The 21089-nt window shown below is 42.5% G+C and overlaps 1 protein-coding gene across 1 annotated transcript in view; it reads right to left on the bottom strand.

Annotated features, from left to right (window-relative positions):
- Nucleotides 1-927: 927 nt before the first annotated feature.
- LOC308609904 (uncharacterized protein) overlaps nucleotides 928-21089 on the bottom strand; it is a gene marked incomplete at its 5' end in the record, with an annotated part of 38049 nt that continues 17887 nt past the window's right edge. Inside the window, one exon of the mRNA XM_081259179.1 lies at nucleotides 928-1086. Coding sequence (XP_081115305.1) covers nucleotides 994-1086 — 93 coding nt within the window. The 3' untranslated portion in view covers nucleotides 928-993. The remainder of the gene's footprint in view (nucleotides 1087-21089) is intronic.

The following is a 21089-nucleotide window of genomic DNA, read 5'->3' on the forward strand; positions in this document are numbered from 1 at the left end:
AGGCTAACTCAAGCTCGACTGTAAAATCCTCTTCCACTGGGTCCCCAGAGACTGAATTTTCACACCATGGGCCCATCTTTGCACAAATCTCAGGGCATCTCCCAATCTCGAGATGTTAACCATCAGTAAGCTTGGTTTCTGGACCAGGTGAAGTGGTTTGAGAAATGCCAGACAACCTGGCTAATGGAAGGCATGACAGCAAGGAACAGGGCCCCTGGGTTCAGCTCCCATGTTCTCTCACCTCGTCCGGCATGGTGGGTCATCTGGGAATTGTTAAAATTTTCCACTCATTCACTGGTATTACATACTGTTCTATGAGAGGATAATTCTAATCCTGAAAACACTGGGGCTGAGACTACACCCCTAAATTCTCAGTCATAATATGTGCAAAGTTCCAATGAGGAAAACTGGAAGACCAATATGAACCAGGATTTGAGCCACATGGGTTAGGAACCAACAAATCCTCAATTCTAGTCACAGCTGTCCTGGTCTACACCATCAAAACCCAAGACACATGATTATTTGAACAAATCAGACCATGTTTCCTGCTCCTTTACTCTACCTCCACCAAAGAAATGAAAACCAAAAAAAAAAAACTATATTTGCCAGATTATTCCTCTACACACCACCCCTCACGTTCGAAACAGAGCTAGGGTCACAATGTTAACACTGTATGGATGGTTCATATCTGTTTCTCCATCTTTAAAAGGGGATGGCTGCTACTTTCCTAACATCTAAGTATTTATTGTAAGTCATGCCGAAGAGTTTCATAGGTCCTCCACCAATACCATCAGCCTCATCAAACCAAGTCAGTTAATTTTGCCAGAATCTTTAACAACACACCTACCAGGGAAGATGATGTAGGAAGAAAGGCCCCAGGACAGTCCACAAGGTACCACAGACAGCCTGAAACCCATGGTGATTCTCTTGACCATGGCCTTGGCAGTTTCGGGTAGACAGGAGAGAGAAGACCAGGCCTATGGAAGTCAGGAGTCAGCAACGATCGAACATCCACTTACCTGGGGGACAGATACAGTCCGTCGGTGCTTCTCGAACTGTCCGGAGCTTGACTGGTCCCTCCATCTTCTGAACCAGGAAGAAAAAGGGGGAAAAAATAAGGATGAGTTTGGAGCGGAGAGGGGTAGAAGTGGAAAAACAGCAAAAAACAACATATTTGAAAGATCTACAGTGGTGGTGTTGGTGCTTTCAAGAACAGTTTTGTAAAGGTCATTAACTTCTACAGGCAGTTTTAGAATGGGAGGAGAAACAGAAATAAACATTAAGCAATTACTTGGGAGTCCCTGAATGGAAGATGACAGGTCTCTGCTTTGTTAACAACATTTTCAAATACAAATACAGGAATGACAAAAGGACCTGGTAGTCCCTGGCGTGAAGATAGGAGGGCAGAGCAGAGAGAGGCCAGGTAGGGCCAATCAAAACTCGCTCTTGAACATCTTTCCCTGCTCCGGAGACCACCTCTATCCAACCCCAGGAAGCCCCAGAGGCCCCTTGGCTGCAGCCCCACTCAGCCCACTGGCTTCAGACCCAATGTCCCAGGGCTAATCCATGCTGATGACATTTTCCTTTCTTCTTACCAGTGGGGATCCTTGGCCTAGAAAATTTAGATCAGTACAATTTAACAAGAATCTCTACACATGCCCAGCCCTGTGCTAGATTTGGGTGAAGGGAAAAGATCTAACACAGAAATGTAGTCAAAAGTCACAGCTCTGCTATTATGACAACTCACAGTACAGCCTTGGCATAATCATCACCTTATGTGACACTCGGGTAACCTCTGGGGCATGAATTATTGTCCCTGCCTCACAGACAGGGGATACAAACTTGGAAAAAATAAGAAATTAATCCACAATCCCAAATCTAGTTTTAGGGGAGTGAAGCAATTGGCCCATAATCCCCAAACTAGCCAAGACTTGAGTCCTGAGAAGAATATACAAAGTATTAACCTTTCTCTAGGGAAAAACAAAACAAAAACAAAAAACAAAAAAACTTCCTAAAAGCAAAACAAAGCAAATCCCAAATGTGTTAACTTGAGTTAAAAATGCATACTACCAATAAAAGGGTTACTTAAGGTTCAAACCTAAAAATGTAATTTTTGTCAATAAAAAACATAGAAAAAATGCAAATACAAACACCTGGAAAATAACACAAGAAACAAAAATGTAATTTTTAAATCACTGTTTTAGAGGAGGTGAGAAGGCGCTCCCAGTCTTGAGCCCTTGATCACCAAGCCTGGAATTTTCACATAAGAAGGGGCTGAACAGGGGATTCCCTGGAGATCCAGTGGTTATAACGGACTCCACACCGAGGGCCTGGGTTCAGTCACTGGGCAGGGAACTAGGATCCCAGAAGCCGTGCGGCATGGCCATGAATGAATAAATAAATGAATAAATAAATAAATAAGAAAATAAATAAATAAATAAGAATGGGCTGAACAGCCCAGGACCAGGAGCCTGAAATAAAAAAAGTAACCAGGGGAGGTTCTGGCCCCTGCAAAGTACTTGCAAGTTCCACCTCCACTCCAATCTGCCAGCCTTGCCCTCAATTTCCAGATGGGCCACAGAGGCTGATACTGACAAGAGATGGAGTTAAGGCCAAGGATTTAGAGAACTGCAGGATGTACGATTTGGAACCTTGTGGTGGAGGTGTTTGTGAAAGCAGTACCACAACAGAACTTTTCTATCCCCCCCATACCTCTTAAAGCCCCCCAAGGCCTTGGTTTGTCCCAGAAATCAGAACCTGGCTAGGCCTCTTGGCCCTGGAATCTCAGCTCCTGTCCAGACCCACACCTGCCACTCACTCCTGCTTAAGCCTCGTGCACTCTTCCCTAGAACTGCCCACCAGGCCCAGAGCCACCCTGTAAGCAGTCTGGGCTGGCCCTGAGCCTCCACAGGTACCCCCCGCAGCTGCCACAGGTTCCTACCAGGCGGGTGAGACACAGCAGCAGCAGATACCACCACAACCCCCACCCAACCCCAGGCCATGTGCACTGGAGTCTGGAGCATCCAAGCCATGCCCATCCTCACTGTACTGGAATGCTGCAGTAGGTGCCTGCAATGCAGGTGTGAGCAGGACCTCAGAACTCACTTTTCCCCCATTATACTTGCAGGTACAATTACAGATTTCAAAATTCATTTGGAAAAAGAATCCAGCCTTCTAGTTTAAGCCAGTCAATTTGTATGAGAAGCTCTCAGCTGTTTTTATCATTTCTAGAAACACTGGAAGCTACGCTAATTTCTTTTTTTTTTAAATAACAAAAGCATTTAATGCTAAAAAACAATTCGCTTTCAACAAGTGCTATCACATATGGGCGCTCCCCTAAGGGGAAGGGGCTTTATCAATTACTGATAGGAAATACAATGACTTTGAAGCTACTCTTATCTTCAAACAAAATCTAAACAGAAAACTATTCAAGAAAGGAAAAAACGTATTGTTAATGCTAGTAGATGGGATCATAAATAACTGATTGAGTTTTTGTTTCATTATTTATTCTAACTCCTTTTATGCATTTGTTTTTTCTGGATTAGATAGTGAATCTGCAAAGCTTTATCTTAGTCCTCTATCCCCCCCCCCACCCCCACCTCCACCCCCAACTCTGGAGTTGGAACGCCCCTACTAGGAACACAAAGTGAAATGTCTGTATTAGAAACCCAGTCCTGTGATCTTTATTTCCATGCCTTTATTATTTTTTTTAATTCTAAGAAAGTATTCTGTTCTGTCCTGGTTTGTAAAAATGATTCAAAAGCCTCAACTTTATACATTCAATTATCTGGCAGCACCCCTAGCATCTGCAAACAATATGGTCCTGGTTTTACATATGCAAACAAGTCCTGACTCCAAAAGTAAATAAAGAATGAGTTTCTGAGAAATGACGGGAGACTCTGGGAGTGTTGCCTCCAGAAGTAGTAAGAAGGAGAACTTGGAGTTGGGGGGACAAGAGCTGAGAGAAATCTAATCAGAGAAAATCATGGTTTCCAAACAAGCATTACATGGTCAGATGATAAATTTATCAATGATCGGTTGAAGCATTAGTCTCAAACTCTTCACTAGATATTTGATCACATCCCTGAACAGCTGTATTTTGATGAAATATACATTAATATACAAAAAAGGATGTAACGTTTTATTTCTGCAAAATGCTACAAATAAAGCCAAAAAGACATTCCTATCCTTTGACAGAAAATTCCTACTCTAGGGAGTATATCCCAAAGAAATAAATCATCAGGAGCAAAAAAAAATGATATTCATGAAGTTGTGCCGCAAAACAGTGGGAGTACTTTAGTGAAGGATGGTGAATCCCCTTCATGAAACTGTCATATCTTCATCAAAAATCATTATGAAGACTATGTAGCAACAAGGAAATATGTTTATGATACAATAAATAATGTTTACATATGTGTAAATGTGCAGGAGTGGGACGGCAGCAATTACCAAAACATCAACCCACTTGGGTGCAGGGATTACAGTGATTTACTTCTTTAAAGTTCTTTCCATGTTGTAATATCATCTCAGTGAAAAAAAAAAATCCTGGGGAGGAGAAAAGCCAAAATGAGCCCTAAAATCTCCCTGCCTAGGGCAATTTTTGAATGACAGACAGATGATTCTGTCTCCTCAGGAAGCCCTAACTAACTCCAGGATCAACCCGGATAATACACACAGGCACCACAAACACCAGAGGAGGACTTGCGGAGGATCAATCCTGCCCTGCTACAGTCACATCCTCTCTGCCTTCTTTCCATCCGCTGTAGGGAAGGGCCCATGTGTACATTCTTATGGCCACCAGTAACACAAGACGGCAGCATTTCCTGGCCTCCTTAATATTCTTTTTTCATATCCCACCATGGTGATGATGAGGATAGCAAATATAAAGTATTATTATCATCAAGTTTATTGATTACTTACTATGTGCCCGGCACTGTGCCAACAACTGTTATCTTCTTGAGTCCTCCATAGAACCCCCATGAGGCTAGGACTATTTTTTTATACTCATTTACAGATGAGAAAATTGAGAATCAGGGCAATGTAAGTGTCAGGACTGGACTTGAATCCTGGTATCAACTAACTTCAAACACAAAGTAAAAGAACCTCTGCTTACCAGCAATTTTAATGTCTAATAAAAAGAGTTGCTATAAAAAACTCCAGGCCATACAAAACTGTAGGGACGGAAATTAGGTCAGTGGTTGCCAAAGGTTGAGGGAGTAGGAGGAATGAAACACAAGGAGACTCATGGAGGAGCTGTGAGGGGATGGAACTCTTCTGCATGGTACTGGGGTGATGGATATACTCCAAGCATTTGTCAAAAACTATTGGACCATACATCACAATGAGGAAACTTTAATGGATACAAATTTTAAAAAAATATCCAGGATGCTGGAAAATCCCAGGGTGGAATGCAGGCTGAAACAAATGAATATAACTATATTAAGATTACATGACATAACCTCACTGAAGGTAGTGGGGAAAAACATGTAACTGACCTAAGTCACTTTGCAAAATACTGTTTCAACTGAGAACTGTAAGGCTGAAGACCAAAGGAACTGTCCATAAATGCTGTACTCTGGTAGGTATAGTTGTTTCACACAGGGGTACAGGGTAGCAATTTTGAAATTACTATACATATATATTGGGGTTGAATAAGTGAGTAAATAAACTATGGGTAATGAGAGCCTGGTTTCTCACTGTCCAAGAAAGAAGTTATAAATAAGCAAAGGGGGAAGCTGGATTAGTCAGAGACATTACTATGAGGTCATGTTTATGTTATGTACACAGACAGATGCATACAGAAATAATTACAGGACATGGAGGAAGATGGCGGAAGAGTAAGACACGGAGATCACCTTCCTCCCCACAGATACATCAGAAATTCATCTACACGTGGAGCAACTCCTACAGAACACCTACTGAACGCTGACAGAAGACCTCAGACCCCCCAAAAGGCAAGAAACTCCCCACATACATGGGTAGGGCAAAAGAAAAAAAGAATAAACAGAGACAATAGGATAGGGACGGGACCTGCACCAGTGGGAGGGAGCCGTGAAGGAGGAAAGATTTCCACACACTACAAGCCCCTTCGCGGGCGGAGACTGCAGGTGGCGGAGGTGGAAAGCTTCGGAGTAGCGGAGGAGAGCACAGCAACAGGGGTGTGGAGGGCAAAGCAGAGAGATTCTGGCACAGAGGATAGGTGCGCTCAGGCACACACCAGCCTGAGAGGCTTGTCTGCTTGGCCGCCGGGGCGGGCGGGGCTGGGAGCTGAGGCTCGGGTATCGGCTTTCAGTTGGAGCGCAGGGAGAGGACTGGGGCTGGCGGCAGGAAGAGAGCCTGAAGGGGTTAGTGCACCACGGCTAGCCCGGAGGGAGTCTGGGGAAAGTTTCTGGAGCTGCCGAAGTGGCAAGAGACTTTTTTCCCTTTTGTTTCCTGGTGTGCGAGGAGAGGGCATTAAGAGGGCTGCTTGGGGAAGTGCCGGAGACAGCCGCGAGCCACGGCTAAAGGCGCAGACCTCTGAGACGGGCGTGGGACGCTGGGGCTGCTGCTGCCGCCCCCGCCGCGGGGCCTGTGTGCGAGCGCGGGTCACTGTCTGCCCTGCCTTCTGGGGGGCCTGTGCACCCCGCCACTGCCGGGGTCCCAGGACCTGGGGACATCTTTCCCGGGAAAGCGCACGGAGCGCCTCGGACTGCTGCAACCTCATGTCGGCCTCTGCCGCCGCAGGCCCGCCCCACACTGCGCGCCCCTCCCTCCCCTCTGCCTGAGTGAGCCAGAGGCCCCTAATCAGCGGCTTCTTTAAACCCATCCTGTCTGAGCGAAGAACGGACGCCCTCCGGCGACCTACGTGCAGAGGCGGGGCCAGGTCCAAGGCTGAGACCTGGGAGCTGTGAGAGCAGAGACAGGGAAATCTCTCTGTGCAGCCTCGGAGGCAGCGGATTAAAGCTCCACGGCCCATTTGATGTGCCCTGCGTCTGTGGAGTGCATAAATGGACAGCGAATCATCCCAAATTGAGGAAGTGGACTTTGAGGACAAGATTTAAGACTTTCCCCCCTTTTCCTCTTTTTACAACGAATTATCCCAAATTAAGGAGGTGGACTTAGAGAGCAAGATTTCAGACTTCTCGTCCTTTTCCGCTTTTTACAACAAATTATCCCAAATTGAGGAGGTGGACTTGGAGAGCAAGATTTTTTATTTTTCCCCCTGCTCGCTTTTTGTGAATGTGTATGTGTAATCTTCTGTGCAAGAGTCTCTCTGTATAGCTTTCTTTCCACCATATGTCCCAGGGTTCTATCTGTCCGTTTTTTTTTTCAATAATTACTTTTTAATTTTAATAACGCTACTATATTTCATACTTTATTCTATTTTGTTTACCTGCTCTTTCTTTTTTTTTCATACCTTCCCTTCCTCCCTCCCACCTTCCGCTCCTCCTTTCCTTCTTTTTCTTTCCTCCCTCCCTCCCTCCCAACTTTCTTCTTTCCACTTTCTTTTTCTTTCCTTCCTCCCTCCCTCCCTCCTGTCTTTCTTTCTTTCTTTCCTCCCTCCCTCCCTCCATTCACTCTTCCTTTTGCTTTCATTCCTCTCTGCCTCCCTCCTCTCTTTCTTTCTTTCTTTCCAACCTTCCTCCCTCCCTCCCTCCTTTCTTTCTTTCTTCCTTCCTTCCTTCCTTTCTTCCCTTCTTCCTTTCTTTCCCTCTCTCTTTCTTTCTTCTACTAATTCTTTCTTTCTACTTTTTCTCCCTGTTATTCTGAGCCGTGTAGAAGAAAGGCTCTTGGTGCTGCAGCCCGGAGTCAGTGCTGTGCCTCTGAAGTGGGAGAGCCAACTTCAGGACACGGGTCCACAAGAGACCTTCCAGCTCCACATAATATCAAGCAGCGAAAATTTCCCAGAGATCTCCATCTCAGCACCAGCACCCAGCTTCAGTCAACGACCAGCAAGCTACAGTGCTGGTTACCCTATGCCAAGCAACTAGCAAGGCAGGAACACAACCCCACCCATTAGCAGAGAGGCTGCCTAAAAACATAATAAGGCCACAGGCACCCCATAACACATCACCAGACGTGGACCTGTCCACCAGAAAGAAAAGATCGAGCCTCAACCACCAGAACACAGGCATTAGTCCCCACCACTGCGAAGCCTACACAACCTACTGAAACAACCTTAGCCACTGGGGACAGACACCAAAAACAACACAAACTACGAATCTGCAGCCTGCAAAAAGGAGACCCCAAACACAGTAACATAAGCAAAATGAGAAGACAGAAAAACACACAGCAGGTGAAGGAGCAAGATAAAAACCTACCAGACCTAACAAATGAAGAGGTAATAGGCAGTCTACCTGAAAAAGAATTCAGAATAATGATAGTAAAGCTGATCCAAGATTCTATTTCCAAGATACAAAATCTTGGAAATAGAATAGACAAAATGCAAGAAACAGTTAACAAGGACCTAGAAGAACTAAAGATGAATCAAGCATCGATTAAAAATACAATAAATGAAATGAAAAATACTCTAGATGGGATCAATAGCAGAATAACTGAGGCCGAAGAACGGATAAGTGAGGTGGAAGATAAAATAGTGTAAATAACTACTTCAGAGCAGAATAAAGAAAAAAGAATGAAAAGAACAGAGGACAGTCTCAGAGACCTCTGGGACAAGATTAAACACACCAACATTCGAATTATAGGGGTTCCAGAAGGAGAAGAGAAAAAGAAAGGGACTGAGAAAATATTTGAAGAGATTATAGTTGAAAACTTCCCTAATATGGGAAAGGAAATAGTTAATCAAGTCCAGGAGGCACAGAGAGTCCCATTCAGAATAAATCCAAGGAGAAATACGCCAAGACACATATTAATCAAACTGTTGAAAATTAAACGAAAAGAAATCATATTAAAAGCAGCAAGGGAAAAACAACAAATAACACACAAGGGAATCCCCATCAGGTTAACACCTGATCTCTCAGCAGAAACTCTACAAGCCAGAAGGGAGTGGCAGGACATATTAAAGTGATGAAAGAGAAAAAAGTGCAACCAAGATTACTCTACCCAGCAAGGATCTCATTCAGATTTGATGGAGCAATTAAAACCTTTACAGACAAGCAAAAGCTGAGAGAGTTCAGCACCACCAAACCAGCTTTACAACAAATGGTAAAGGAAATTCTCTAGGCAAGTAACACAAGAGAAGGAAAATACCTACAATAACGAACCAAAAACAATTAAGGAAATGGGAATAGGAACATACATATCAATAATTACCTTAAAGGTAAATGGACTAAATGCTCCCACCAAAAGACACAGATTGGCTGAATGGATACAAGAACAAGACCCATATATATGCTGTCTACAAGAGACCCACTTCAGACCTAGAGACACATACAGACTGAAAGTAAGGGGATGGAAAAATATATTCCATGCAAATAGAAAACAAAAGAAAGCTGGAGTAGCAATTCTTATATCAGACAAAATAGACTTTAAAATAAAGACTATTAGAAGAGACAAAGAAGGACACTACATAACGATAAAGGCATCGATCCAAGAAGAAGATCTAACAATTGTAAATATTTATGCACCCAACATAGGAGCACCTCAATACATAAGGCAAATACTAACAGCCATAAAAGGGGAAATCGACAGTAACACAATCATAGTAGGGGACTTTAACACCACACTTTCACCAATGGACAGATTATCCAAACTGAAATTAAATAAGGAAACACAAGCTTTAAATGATACATTAAACAAGATGGACTTAGTTGATATTTATAGGACATTCCATCCAAAAACAACAGAATACACATTTTCCTCAAGTGCTCATGGAACATTCTCCAGGATAGATCATATCTTGGGTCACAAATCAAGCCTTGGTAAATTGAAGAAAATTGAAATTGGATCAAGTATCTTTTCCGACCACAGTGCTATGAGACTAGACATCAATTACAGGAAAAGATCTTTAAAAAATACAAACACATGGAGGCCAAACAATACACTACTCAATAACGAAGTGATCACTGAAGAAATCAAAGAGGAAATTAAAAAATACCTAGAAACAAATGACAATGGAGACACGATGAGCCAAAACCTATGGGACGCAGCAAAAGCAGTACTAAGGGGGAAGTTTATAGCAATACAATCCCACCTTAAGAAACAGGAAACATCTCGAGTAAACAACCTGACCCTGCACCTAAAGCAATTAGAGAAAGAAGAACAAAACCCCCTCAAAGTTAGCAGAAGGAAAGTAATCATAAAGATCAGGTCAGAAATAAATGAAAAAGAAATGAAGGAAACGATAGCAAAGATCAACCAAACTAAAAGCTGGTTCTTTGAGAAGATAAACAAAATTGACAAACCATTAGCCAGACTCATCAAGAAAAGAAGGGAGAAGACTCAAATCAATAGAATTAGAAACGAAAAAGGAGAAGAAACAACTGACACTGCAGAAATACAAAGGATCATGAGAGATTACTACAAGCAACTCTATGCCAATAAAATGGACAACCTGGAAGAAATGGACAAATTCTTAGAAATGCACAACCTACCAAGACTGAATCAGGAGGAAATAGAAAATATGAATAGACCAAACACAAGCACTGAAATTGAAACTGTGATGAAAAATCTTCCAACAAACAAAAGCCCAGGACCAGATGGCTTCACAGGCGAATTCTATCAAATATTTAGAGAAGAGCTAACACCCATCCTTCTCAAACTCTTCCAAACAATATCAGAGGAAGGAACATTCCCAAACTCATTCTATGAGACCACCATCACCTTGATACCAAAACCAGTCAAAGATGTCACAAAGAAAGAAAACTACAGGCCAATATCACTGATGAACAGAGATGCAAAAATCCTCAACAAAATACAAGCCAACAGAATCCAACAGCACATTAAAAGGATCATACACCATGATCAAGTGGGGTTTATTCCAGGAATGCAAGGATTCTTCAATATACGCAAATCAATCAGTGTGATACACCATATTAACAAGTTGAAGGAGAAAAACCATATGATCATCTCAATAGATGCAGAGAAAGCTTTCGACAAAATTCAACACCCATTTATGATAAAAACCCTGCAGAAAGTAGGCATAGAGGGAACTTTCCTCAACATAATAAAGGCCATATATGACAAACCCACAACCAACGTTGTCCTCAAGGGTGAAAAACTGAAACCATTTCCACTAAGATCAGGAACAAGACAAGGCTGCCCACTCTCACCACTCTTATTCAACTTAGTTTTGGAAGTTTTAGCCACAGCAATCAGAGAAGAAAAGGAAATAAAAGTAATCCAAATTGGAAAAGAAGAAGTAAAGCTGTCACTGTTTGCAGATGACATGATACTATACATAGAGAATCCTAAAGATGCTACCAGAAATCTACTAGAGCTAATCAATGAATTTGGTAAAGTAGCAGGATACAAAATTAATGCACAGAAATCTCTTGCATTCCTGTACACCACTGATGAAAAATCTGACAATGAAATCAAGAAAACTCTCCCATTTACCATTGCAACAAAAAGAATAAAATAACTAGGAATAAACCTACCTAAGGAGACAAAAGACCTGTATGCAGAATATTATAAGACACTGATGAAAGAAATGAAAGATGATACAAATAGATGGAGAGATATACCATGCTCCTGGATTGGAAGAATCAATATTGTGAAAATGACTCTACTACCCAAAGCAATCTACAGGTTCAATTCAATCCCTATCAAAGTACCACTGGCATTTTTCACAGAACTAGAACAAAAAATTTCAAAATTTGTTTGGAAAAACAAAAGACCCAGAATAGACAAAGCAATCTTGAGAACGAAAAACGGAGCTGGATGAATCAGGCACCCTGACTTCAGACTATACTACAAAGCTACAGTAATCAAGACAGTGTGGTACTGGCATAAAAACAGAAAGATAGATCAATGGAACAGGATAGGAAGCCCAGAGATAAACCCACGCACATATGGTCAACTTATCTTGGATAAAGGAGGCAGGAATGTACAGTGGAGAAAGGACAGCCTCTTCAATAAGTGGTGCTGGGAAGACTGGACAGCGACATGTAAAAGTATGAGATTAGATCATTCCCTAACACCATACACAAAAATAAGCTCAAAATGGTTTAAAGACCTAAATGTAAGGCCAGAAACTATCAAACTCGTAGAGGAAAACATAGGCAGAACACTCTATGACATAAATCACAGCATGATCCTTTTGGACCCACCTCCTAGAGAAATGGAAATAAAAACAAAGATAAACAAATGGGACCTAATGAAACTTCAAAGCTTTTGCACAGCAAAGGAAACCATAAACAAGACCAAAAGACAACCCTCAGAATGGGAGAAAATATTTGCAAATGAAGCAACTGACAAAGGATTAATCTCCAAAATTCATAAACAGCTCATGCCGCTCAATAGCAAAAAAACAAACAACCCAATCCAAAAATGGGCAGAAGACTTCAATAGGCATTTTCCAAAGAAGATATACAGACTGCCAACAAACACATGAAAGAATGCTCAACATCATTAATCATTAGAGAAATGCAAATCAAAACTACAATGAGATATCATCTTACACCAGTCAGAATGGCCATCATCCAGAAATCTAGAAACAATAAATGCTGGAGAGGGTGTGGAGAAGAGGGAACACTCTAGCACTGCTGGTGGGAATGTAAATTGGTACAGCCACTATGGAGAACAGTATGGAAGTTCCTTAAAAAACTAAAAATAGAACTACCATATGACCCAGCAATCCCACTACTAGGCATATACCCTGAGAAAACCACAATTCAAAAAGAGACATGTACCAAAATGTTCATTGCAGCTCTCTTCACAATAGCCCAGAGCTGGAAACAACCTAAGTGTCCATCATCGGATGAATGGATAAAGAAGATGTGGCACATATATACAATGGAATATTACTCAGCCATAAAAAGAAACGAAACTGAGCTATTTGTAATGAGGTGGAAAAACCTAGAGTCTGTCATACAGAGTGAAGTAAGTCAGAAAGAGAAAGACAAATACCGTATGCTAACACATATATATGGAATTTTAAAAAAATATCATGAAGAACCTAGGGGTAAAACGGGAATAAAGACACAGACCTACTTGAGAATGGACTTGAGGATATGGGGAGGGGGAAGGTTAAGCTGTGTCAAAGTGAAAGAGAGGAATGGACATATATACACTACCAAACGTAAGGTAGATAGCTAGTGGGAAGCAGCCACAGAGCACAGGTAGATCAGCTCGGTGGTTTGTGACCGCCTGGAGAGGTGGGAAGGGGAGGGTGAGAGGGAGGGAGATGCATGAGGGAAGGGATGTGGGAACAGATGTATATGTATGACTGATTCACTTTGTTATAAAGCAGAAACTAATAAAAAAATAAAAATATATAAAGAAATCATTACAGTTATGTGAATAGAGAGTGAATAATAACCCTAGCTGCCTGCAGAGAAGACCTACAGCCAGTGACACCCTCGTAGCAACAAGCACATTCAGCACCGAGATCTTGGTTTCTAAATATCATCCTCCAATAAAAAGAACCATGACTCCTTGGAGAAATGACTGATTCTAGACCCAGGGCAGGGAAAATACAAGATAAGCCTAGAGTATCTTGCAGTGCCAGAAAATAAGGAAGTGCTTTAAAAAGGGGGGGCGGTACATCAAAGGAACAAAACCAAAGCAAAAGAATTCAGAATGGTCATAGCTGGAGCAACTTAGGAAACAAAATAAATGATGTAGTATTGAATTATAATCCAAAGAATAAATTAAATATCCATGAGTGCATACTGATATAAATGATTAGATAAATAAATAAATAAATAGGGAAAAGAGACAAATCTTCCTTACAGAAGAATTCCAAGTAATATATGTAGATACTTCCCTCTCCAGGAGGTGGAGCTAAATTCCCGTCTCCTTGAGTATGGCCTGGACTTAGTGACCTACTTCCAAAATGTGGAGGAGGGAAAGGAAAACAGTAACTTTATAATGGAGAAATCTAGCAGATACCACTTTAATCAAGTGATCAAGGTTAATGTCACCAGTGATAGGTCATGTTGACATCATAGACCACTGACATGATGTCATGATAGTGTCAATCCACCTCAGTGGTATTCTTCCCAAACACTAGTAACCCAGTCTAATCATGAGAAACATCAGACTAGCCCAAATTCAGCAACATTCTACAAAATACCTGACCAATATGTCTTAAAATTGTCAGTCATAAAACACAAGGAAAGACTGAGGAGGAGACATGACCACTAAATACAATGTGGTCTCCTGGTGGGATCCTGGAATAGGAAAAGGACATTAGAAGAAAAACTGGTGAGAAGATCTAAATAAAGTCTGTAGTTCACATTAAAAAATGGATAGCAGAATTACAAAGTCATTTACCACTGATTAAGATATAACTTTATTCTTTTGTATAACAGATTATTCTTTTTTAAAAAATTAAGGTCAAATTCACATAGCATAAAATTAACCATTTTAAAGTGAACAATTCAGTGGCCTTTAGGGGATTCATAATGTTGGGCAACCACCCCTTTTATGTAGTTCCCTCTATCTAGTTCCAACACATTACCTTTACTCCAAGAGGAAATCCTGTACCCATCAAGCAATAGCTTCCCTTTCCCCCCTCCGCCCAGCCACCAATCTGCTTTCTGTCTCTATGGATTAACCTATTTTGGATATTTCATATAAGTAGAATCACACAGTATGTGACCTTTTGTGTCTGGTTTCCTTCACTTAGCAAAATGTTTTTGAGATCCATTCACTTTGTATCATATATCAGTATTTCATTCTTTTTTACGGCTTAATAGTACTACATTGTATGTACATACCACAATTTGTTTATCCATATATTCCTTGATGAACATGTGGCCTGTTTCCACCTTCTGGCTATTGTGAATAGTGCTGCTATGAACATAAGTGGACGTGCATGCATTGTTTTAATACCTGTTTTCAATTCTTTTGGGTATATACCTAGGAGTGGAATTGTTGGGTCATATGATAATTCCATATTGAACATTTTGAAGACCCACCAAAATTTTCCACAGTGGCTGAACCATTTGACATCCCCACCAGCAGTGGATGAGGGTTCCAATTTCTCTCCATCCTCACCAACAGATCCTATTGGATGTGAAGCTGTATCTCATTATGGGTTTGACTTGCATTTCTCTAATGACGAATGATGCTGAGCACATTTTCATGTACTTGTTGACCATCTGTAATATCTTGTTTGAAGAAATGTCTGTTCAAGCCCCTTGTCTATTGTTAAATTGGATTGTTTGTCTATTTGTTGATGAGCTCTAAGAGTTCTTTATATATCTGGATATTACATCCTCATCAGATATATGATTTGCAAATATTTTCTCATACAATAGATCCATTCTTGATCAGAATTCTAACCACCTCCAACTGACACACAATATGAGAGTGTGAAAATCATCTTGAAAACTGGAGGTGACGGGAGTGTCCATGGCTGCATGCTCGTCTTCACACTAGTCTTCTTTTGTTCACGTTAACCTTTATTGAAATCTTGCTAGATGAATAGTGGGTTATTGTTACTCATGAATTTGACCTGGTTCTTTTTAGTTAATAGTAATTATATTCATTTTCCATTGTTGCATAACAGATCTCCACCAAATCAGCAGTTTAAAACAACACAAATTTACTATCTTACAGTATTTGTGATCAGAAGTCTAGACACAGATGAACTTGGTTCTCTGCTCAGACTCTCATGAGGCTAAAGTCAATGTGTCATCTGAGGGTTTCTAGAGCTCTGGGTCCTCTTTCAAACCCATGTGGTTCCTGTGGTCTGAGGCTCCCATTCTCTTTCTAACTGCTGGCCAGAGGCCATTCACAGTTCCTTGCCATGTGGTCCCCTCCACACACCCTCTCATGCTTCAAGGAAGGGTCCAGTCTTTTTTAAGGACACACCTAATTAAGTCAGGCCCACCAAGGATAACCTTTTTAACATAACTCAATCATAGGTTGAGTAACTCCATCATATCATCATAATCACAGGTTCTGCCTACACTCATGGGGAGGGAGTTATGCAAGGTGTGTACAGCAAGGGGTGGTAATCTTGGGAACGATCTTAGAATTCCACCTGCCAGAGCATTGTATCACAGTTAATTTTTTACTTTTCACAAACATACTATGGTTATGTACATAGGTACATAATATGTTTCTATACAACTAAAGTTATTCCAAAAAAATTTAAAAGGCAACATCATGGATTTCAACTTTCAGGCAAGATGGAGTAGCAATGACTAGATTTACATAGGTACATAGGTACAATGTGTTTCTATAAATCTAAAGTTATTACCCCAAATTTTAAAGGTCACATTATGGTTTTCTACTTCCAGGCAAGTGGGAGTAGTAATGACTAGATTTACTCTCCTGCCCAAATAATATCAAAACCCCAAACAAAAATAGAAAGCCCACAAATAAGATATATGAAGCAATGGTTTTGAAGATACAGGGATCAAGCAAGGAAAGAGACTGATCCTCAGAGACACAGAAAACGACTACTCTGGCTTCCTGCCTGGAGAGAGTTTCCAGGATGTGGCACAGGGAGAGGAAATACAGGTGGAAACTGGCAACTGTGAGTGCAGGGATGCCAAGGTAGTTAGAGTTTGCAGAGCAGAGGACCTGGTAGGTGAGAGCTGCACACAGACAACCATGGAGACCTTCAAGGGTCCTCACGGGGTATTCCACAGAGGGTTGATCAGCACGTGTGTGAAGAAACAACCTGAAGCCAGGGAAAGGATTAGAGGGAACAGTGCCCAGCTCTCACACAGGGATGGGAAGAGCATCTGTTCAGACACTGAGTAGGGTACCAAGAAGGGTCCTGCCTCAGTGGTAGGGAATAAGCAACCCTACATTAAATATAGCTCTGATTCCACCTAATGGATCTAAAAACAAGATCCAAAAGGATCAAACTCTTACAAGTAACATCTACGACATAACAAAGCTCATGAATATTGATAGAAATATAAAAATATCCAGCACCCAAAGAGGTAAAATTCATAAATGTCTGGCATATAATCAGAAATTACCAGCAGGAAAATAGACCCCATAATGAGCAGAAAAATCAATTAACTGAAAATGACCCACAACTGCCATAGGTGTTAGAATTAGCACATGAGGACCTTAAAACAAGAAATATATGGGGCTTCCCTGGTGGCGCAGTGGTTGAGAGTCCGCCTGCCAATGCAGGGGATGCGGGTTCGTGCCCCGGTCCGGGAGGATCCCACGTGCCGTGGAGCGGCTGGGCCCGTGAGCCGTGGCCGCTGAGCTTGCGCATCCGGAGCCTGTGCTCCACAGCGGGAGGGGCCCCAACAGTGAGAGGCCCTCGTACAGAAAAAAAAAAAAAAGAAAGAAATATAACTGCATAGTGTATGCTCAAAAGGTTAAGTAGAGAGATCAAAGATATTAAATGACCTGAACTGAAATTCTAGAGATGAAAGCTATCATGTCTGAGATGGAAAATAAGGTAGAAAGGATCAATGGAAGATTAAACATTGCAGAGGAAAAGATTAGTAAACAGCAATAGAAACTCTCCAGAATGAACACAGAGGGAAATTATTATTTTAAAAAGAAAGCATGTCAGTGAACTTTGGGATTCAAGTGGCCTAATACGTGTGTAATTGCAGTCCCAAGGGAGAGGAGAAAAAGAGCAGAACAGAAAAAAAATATTTGAAGAAGAAATGGCCAAGAAGTTTTTCAAATTTTGATGAAAACTATAAACTCACAGATTCAAGACTCTTAATGAAACTTAAGCAATATAAACATGAAGAAAACTACACCAAGCCATATCATAATTGAATTGCTTCAAACCAGGGATAAAGAGAAAATCTTAAAAGCGGCCAAAGAAAAAAGACATTATATGAACAAATGAAACTCGCATACCCTGCTGATGGGAACGTAAAATGGTACAATGTTTTTGAACAATGGTTTGGCAGTTTCTTAAAAAGTTAATCACACATCTATCAGTTACTCAACCATCCCATTCCAAAGTATTATACCCAAGAGAAATGAAAGTATATTCCATACAAAAACTTGTACATGAATGTTCATGGATGTTTATTTGTAACAGCCTCAAACTGGAAATAACAAAAATATCCATTAACAGGTGAATGGATAAACAAATTGTGGTATAGCCATATAATAATAGTAATGAAAAAGAATGAACTAAAAATGTATGCAAAAGAATCAAAGAAACTCTCAATAATTATACTGAGTGAAGGAAACCAGGCTCCCCTCCCCCCACAAAGAATACATACTGTGTGATTCCATTCCTTCAAAAATCTTAAAAAGAGGAACGCTAATTAATTGTGTAGGAATCAGCAACACTTGCATGGCAGGTGGGAAAGAATGGAAGGGAGAGAATACAAGGAGGGAAGAGGAAATTTTTGAGGGTCATGGACATGTTCATCTGTGGGGATTTCACAGGTGTACACATGTCAAAATGTAGCAAATTACACATTTCAAATACGTGGAGTTCAGTGAACTTCAAGTATAATCCAACAAAAGCCAAAGGACAAGGGCACCCAGGTCCTGGCTCCCACAGGCTTGGCCGGCTGGTGGGGCAGGCATCCTGGGCTCAGGAAACATCAGTTCATGACTCTGAGCCTCAGCTTCCACCTCGGTGTCAGGTAAACGTCACAGCTGAGCCAGGTGAAGACAACCAGTGAGACCAGCTAGCCCAAACCAGGCATTTGGCAGGAGCTCAGAAACTTTTCTCTTAGGAATGTGGGTTTAATCAGTGACTCCCATTGGCATGCTGAGTGACTCTCTTCTAAACCACATCGGCAAACATTTCCTTAAAGGTCCCTGTTCAGTCGCAAAATACAGAAGTGTGTTTTCAAACGTTTGGTCTGCAAGCAAAATGCAAGTCTTCAGTAATCGTTAATTCATGTTCCCATTCATTATTTTTGAAGGACACACACATGACTTCCCATCAGAACCCGCTTTCTAAGGTTCATCACACTGGCCTGACAGAAAGAAATCCCATCAACAGCCATGGGAGGGGAATGAACAGTTTCCATCATGGCTTCTTCTTTTTTTTTTAAAGCCATACAGAGCGCCTTGTGGGATCCTAGTTCCCCAACCAGGGATTGAACCTGGGCCCTCAGCAGTGAGAGTGTAGAGGCCTAACCACTGGACTGCCAGGGAATTCCCTCCAGCATGGCTTCTGACACGTTGAGGAGAGCCCTCAGGCTGCTCCCATGTGTGGCCTCCAAGCCTCGTCCATGCCACAGCCCAGCTGCCGTGTCAGGCCAGCTTGAATCCCCACACTGGGCTCCACCTGTTCCTGCTGACCCCTGCCCTCTTCATCCTGCCCACAGTGAATGTCTGGAGTTTCCCTGATGTGTCAAGTCCGATTAGATGGTGGTATGGGCTGAATCGTGTCCCCCGCCAAAATTCATGTGTTGTAGTCCTAACCCCTGATCCTTCAGAATGTGGCTGTATTTGGGATAGGGTTTTTAAAGAGGTAATTAAGTTAAACTGAGGTCACTAGGGTGGGTCCTAATCCAATATGACTGCTGTCCTCTTTTTTTTCTTTTCTTTTTTTTGTGGTATGTGGGCCTTTCACTGTTGTGGCTTCTCCCGTTGTGGAGCACAAGCTCCAGACACACAGGCCCAGCGGCCATGGCTCACGGGCCCAGCCGCTCCACAGCATGTGGGATCTTCTAGACCGGGGCACGAACCCATATCCCCCGCATCGGCAGGCAGACTCTCAAACAGCGCGCCACCAGGGAAGCCCCTGTTGTCCTCTTAAAAAGAGGAGATTCAGACGCAGATACACACAGAAGGAAAACCATGTGAGGACACCGGGAGAAGATGGCCATCTGCAAGCCGAGGAGAGAGGCCTCAGGAGGAACCAACCTGCTGACACCTAGATTTTGGACTTCTAGCCTTTAGAATTACGAGAAAAGAAACATCTGTTGTTTAAGCCACCCTGACTGTGGTACTTTGTTCGGGCAGCACCAGCACACTGACACAGATGGGGTCCCTCAGACACCCCGACCCCAGCCCCATGCCTCCTTCAGATTCCCCACCACCCCCAAGTGAACTGAAGTGAGAGAAGGCTGAATGGACCTGGGGCCTTGATGCCAGGCAGACAGAGAAGTTTTCAACTTACCGGCCCACAGGTGATGAGAGGCTCTGAGGGTTGACGGGGTGAGGAGAGGGAGACACCGCTGAGAATATTTAGCGAGATGAGTGAGAAAAATGCATAGTGGCCATACCTGCCTATGGCTTGGACTCAGAGAGGCAGCGCTAACTGAACAACAGCCCAGGAAGAGATCATCAGCAGAACCAGGACCAGCTGGGCTGAGTTATCCTATGGTGCTTCTTCCAGCTCAACTCATTCAAGGCCACGCCTAAGGTGTGAGCTTCATCACAGGAGCTGGAAGGAGGAGGAGGAACTGTCCCCAGGAAGGACCTGGCACTGATGTTAGCAGTCCCGGCAGCCTTGAAGCTAGGATTAGCCAAGTGGGGAGTGGTTAAGGAGGGAACTCCCGGCCCCTCACTCTCCGGGGCAGTCCTGGGAAGGGGCCTTACTGTTCCATCCTCACAGAAAAGCAGTGAAGCAGACACCATCCCCCTTTTTCCAGAGGAGGATGTTGAGGCTTGGAAAGCCAACTGATTTATCCCAGGACATGGTGGCCAGTTTAGAGGCAGCTCCAGGCTCAAACCCAGGTCTCCCAGCTCTGGAGCAACAGCAAGAGCTGTGCCAGGCCCAGTCAGGGCGTCTTCAAGGTGGGACAACTTCTGTGGGGAGGAAAGAGGTCAGTCTGGTTTCACCCTTCCCACTTCCTTCCCAGCTCCTGTGTGCACATAAGTGTGTATGTGTGCATGCAGACGCTCATACACACCCCCACACAGCACACACTTATATTCATATACACACTTATACACATATGTGCTCTCACATGTATATACTCACTTACATACAGGCAGCATGCTCACATGTGTGCATACTTGCTCTCACACGCATAAACACCCACACACATGCACACCCTTGTGCTCTCCCAGCCCTCACACTGGTTCACCCTCACACACACATACTCTAATCCCATTGCCATGTGAACTTG

Source organism: Mesoplodon bidens (assembly GCF_964165515.1).
Source record: "Mesoplodon bidens genome assembly, contig: HAP1_SCAFFOLD_92, whole genome shotgun sequence".
Taxonomy (NCBI): domain Eukaryota; kingdom Metazoa; phylum Chordata; class Mammalia; order Artiodactyla; family Ziphiidae; genus Mesoplodon; species Mesoplodon bidens.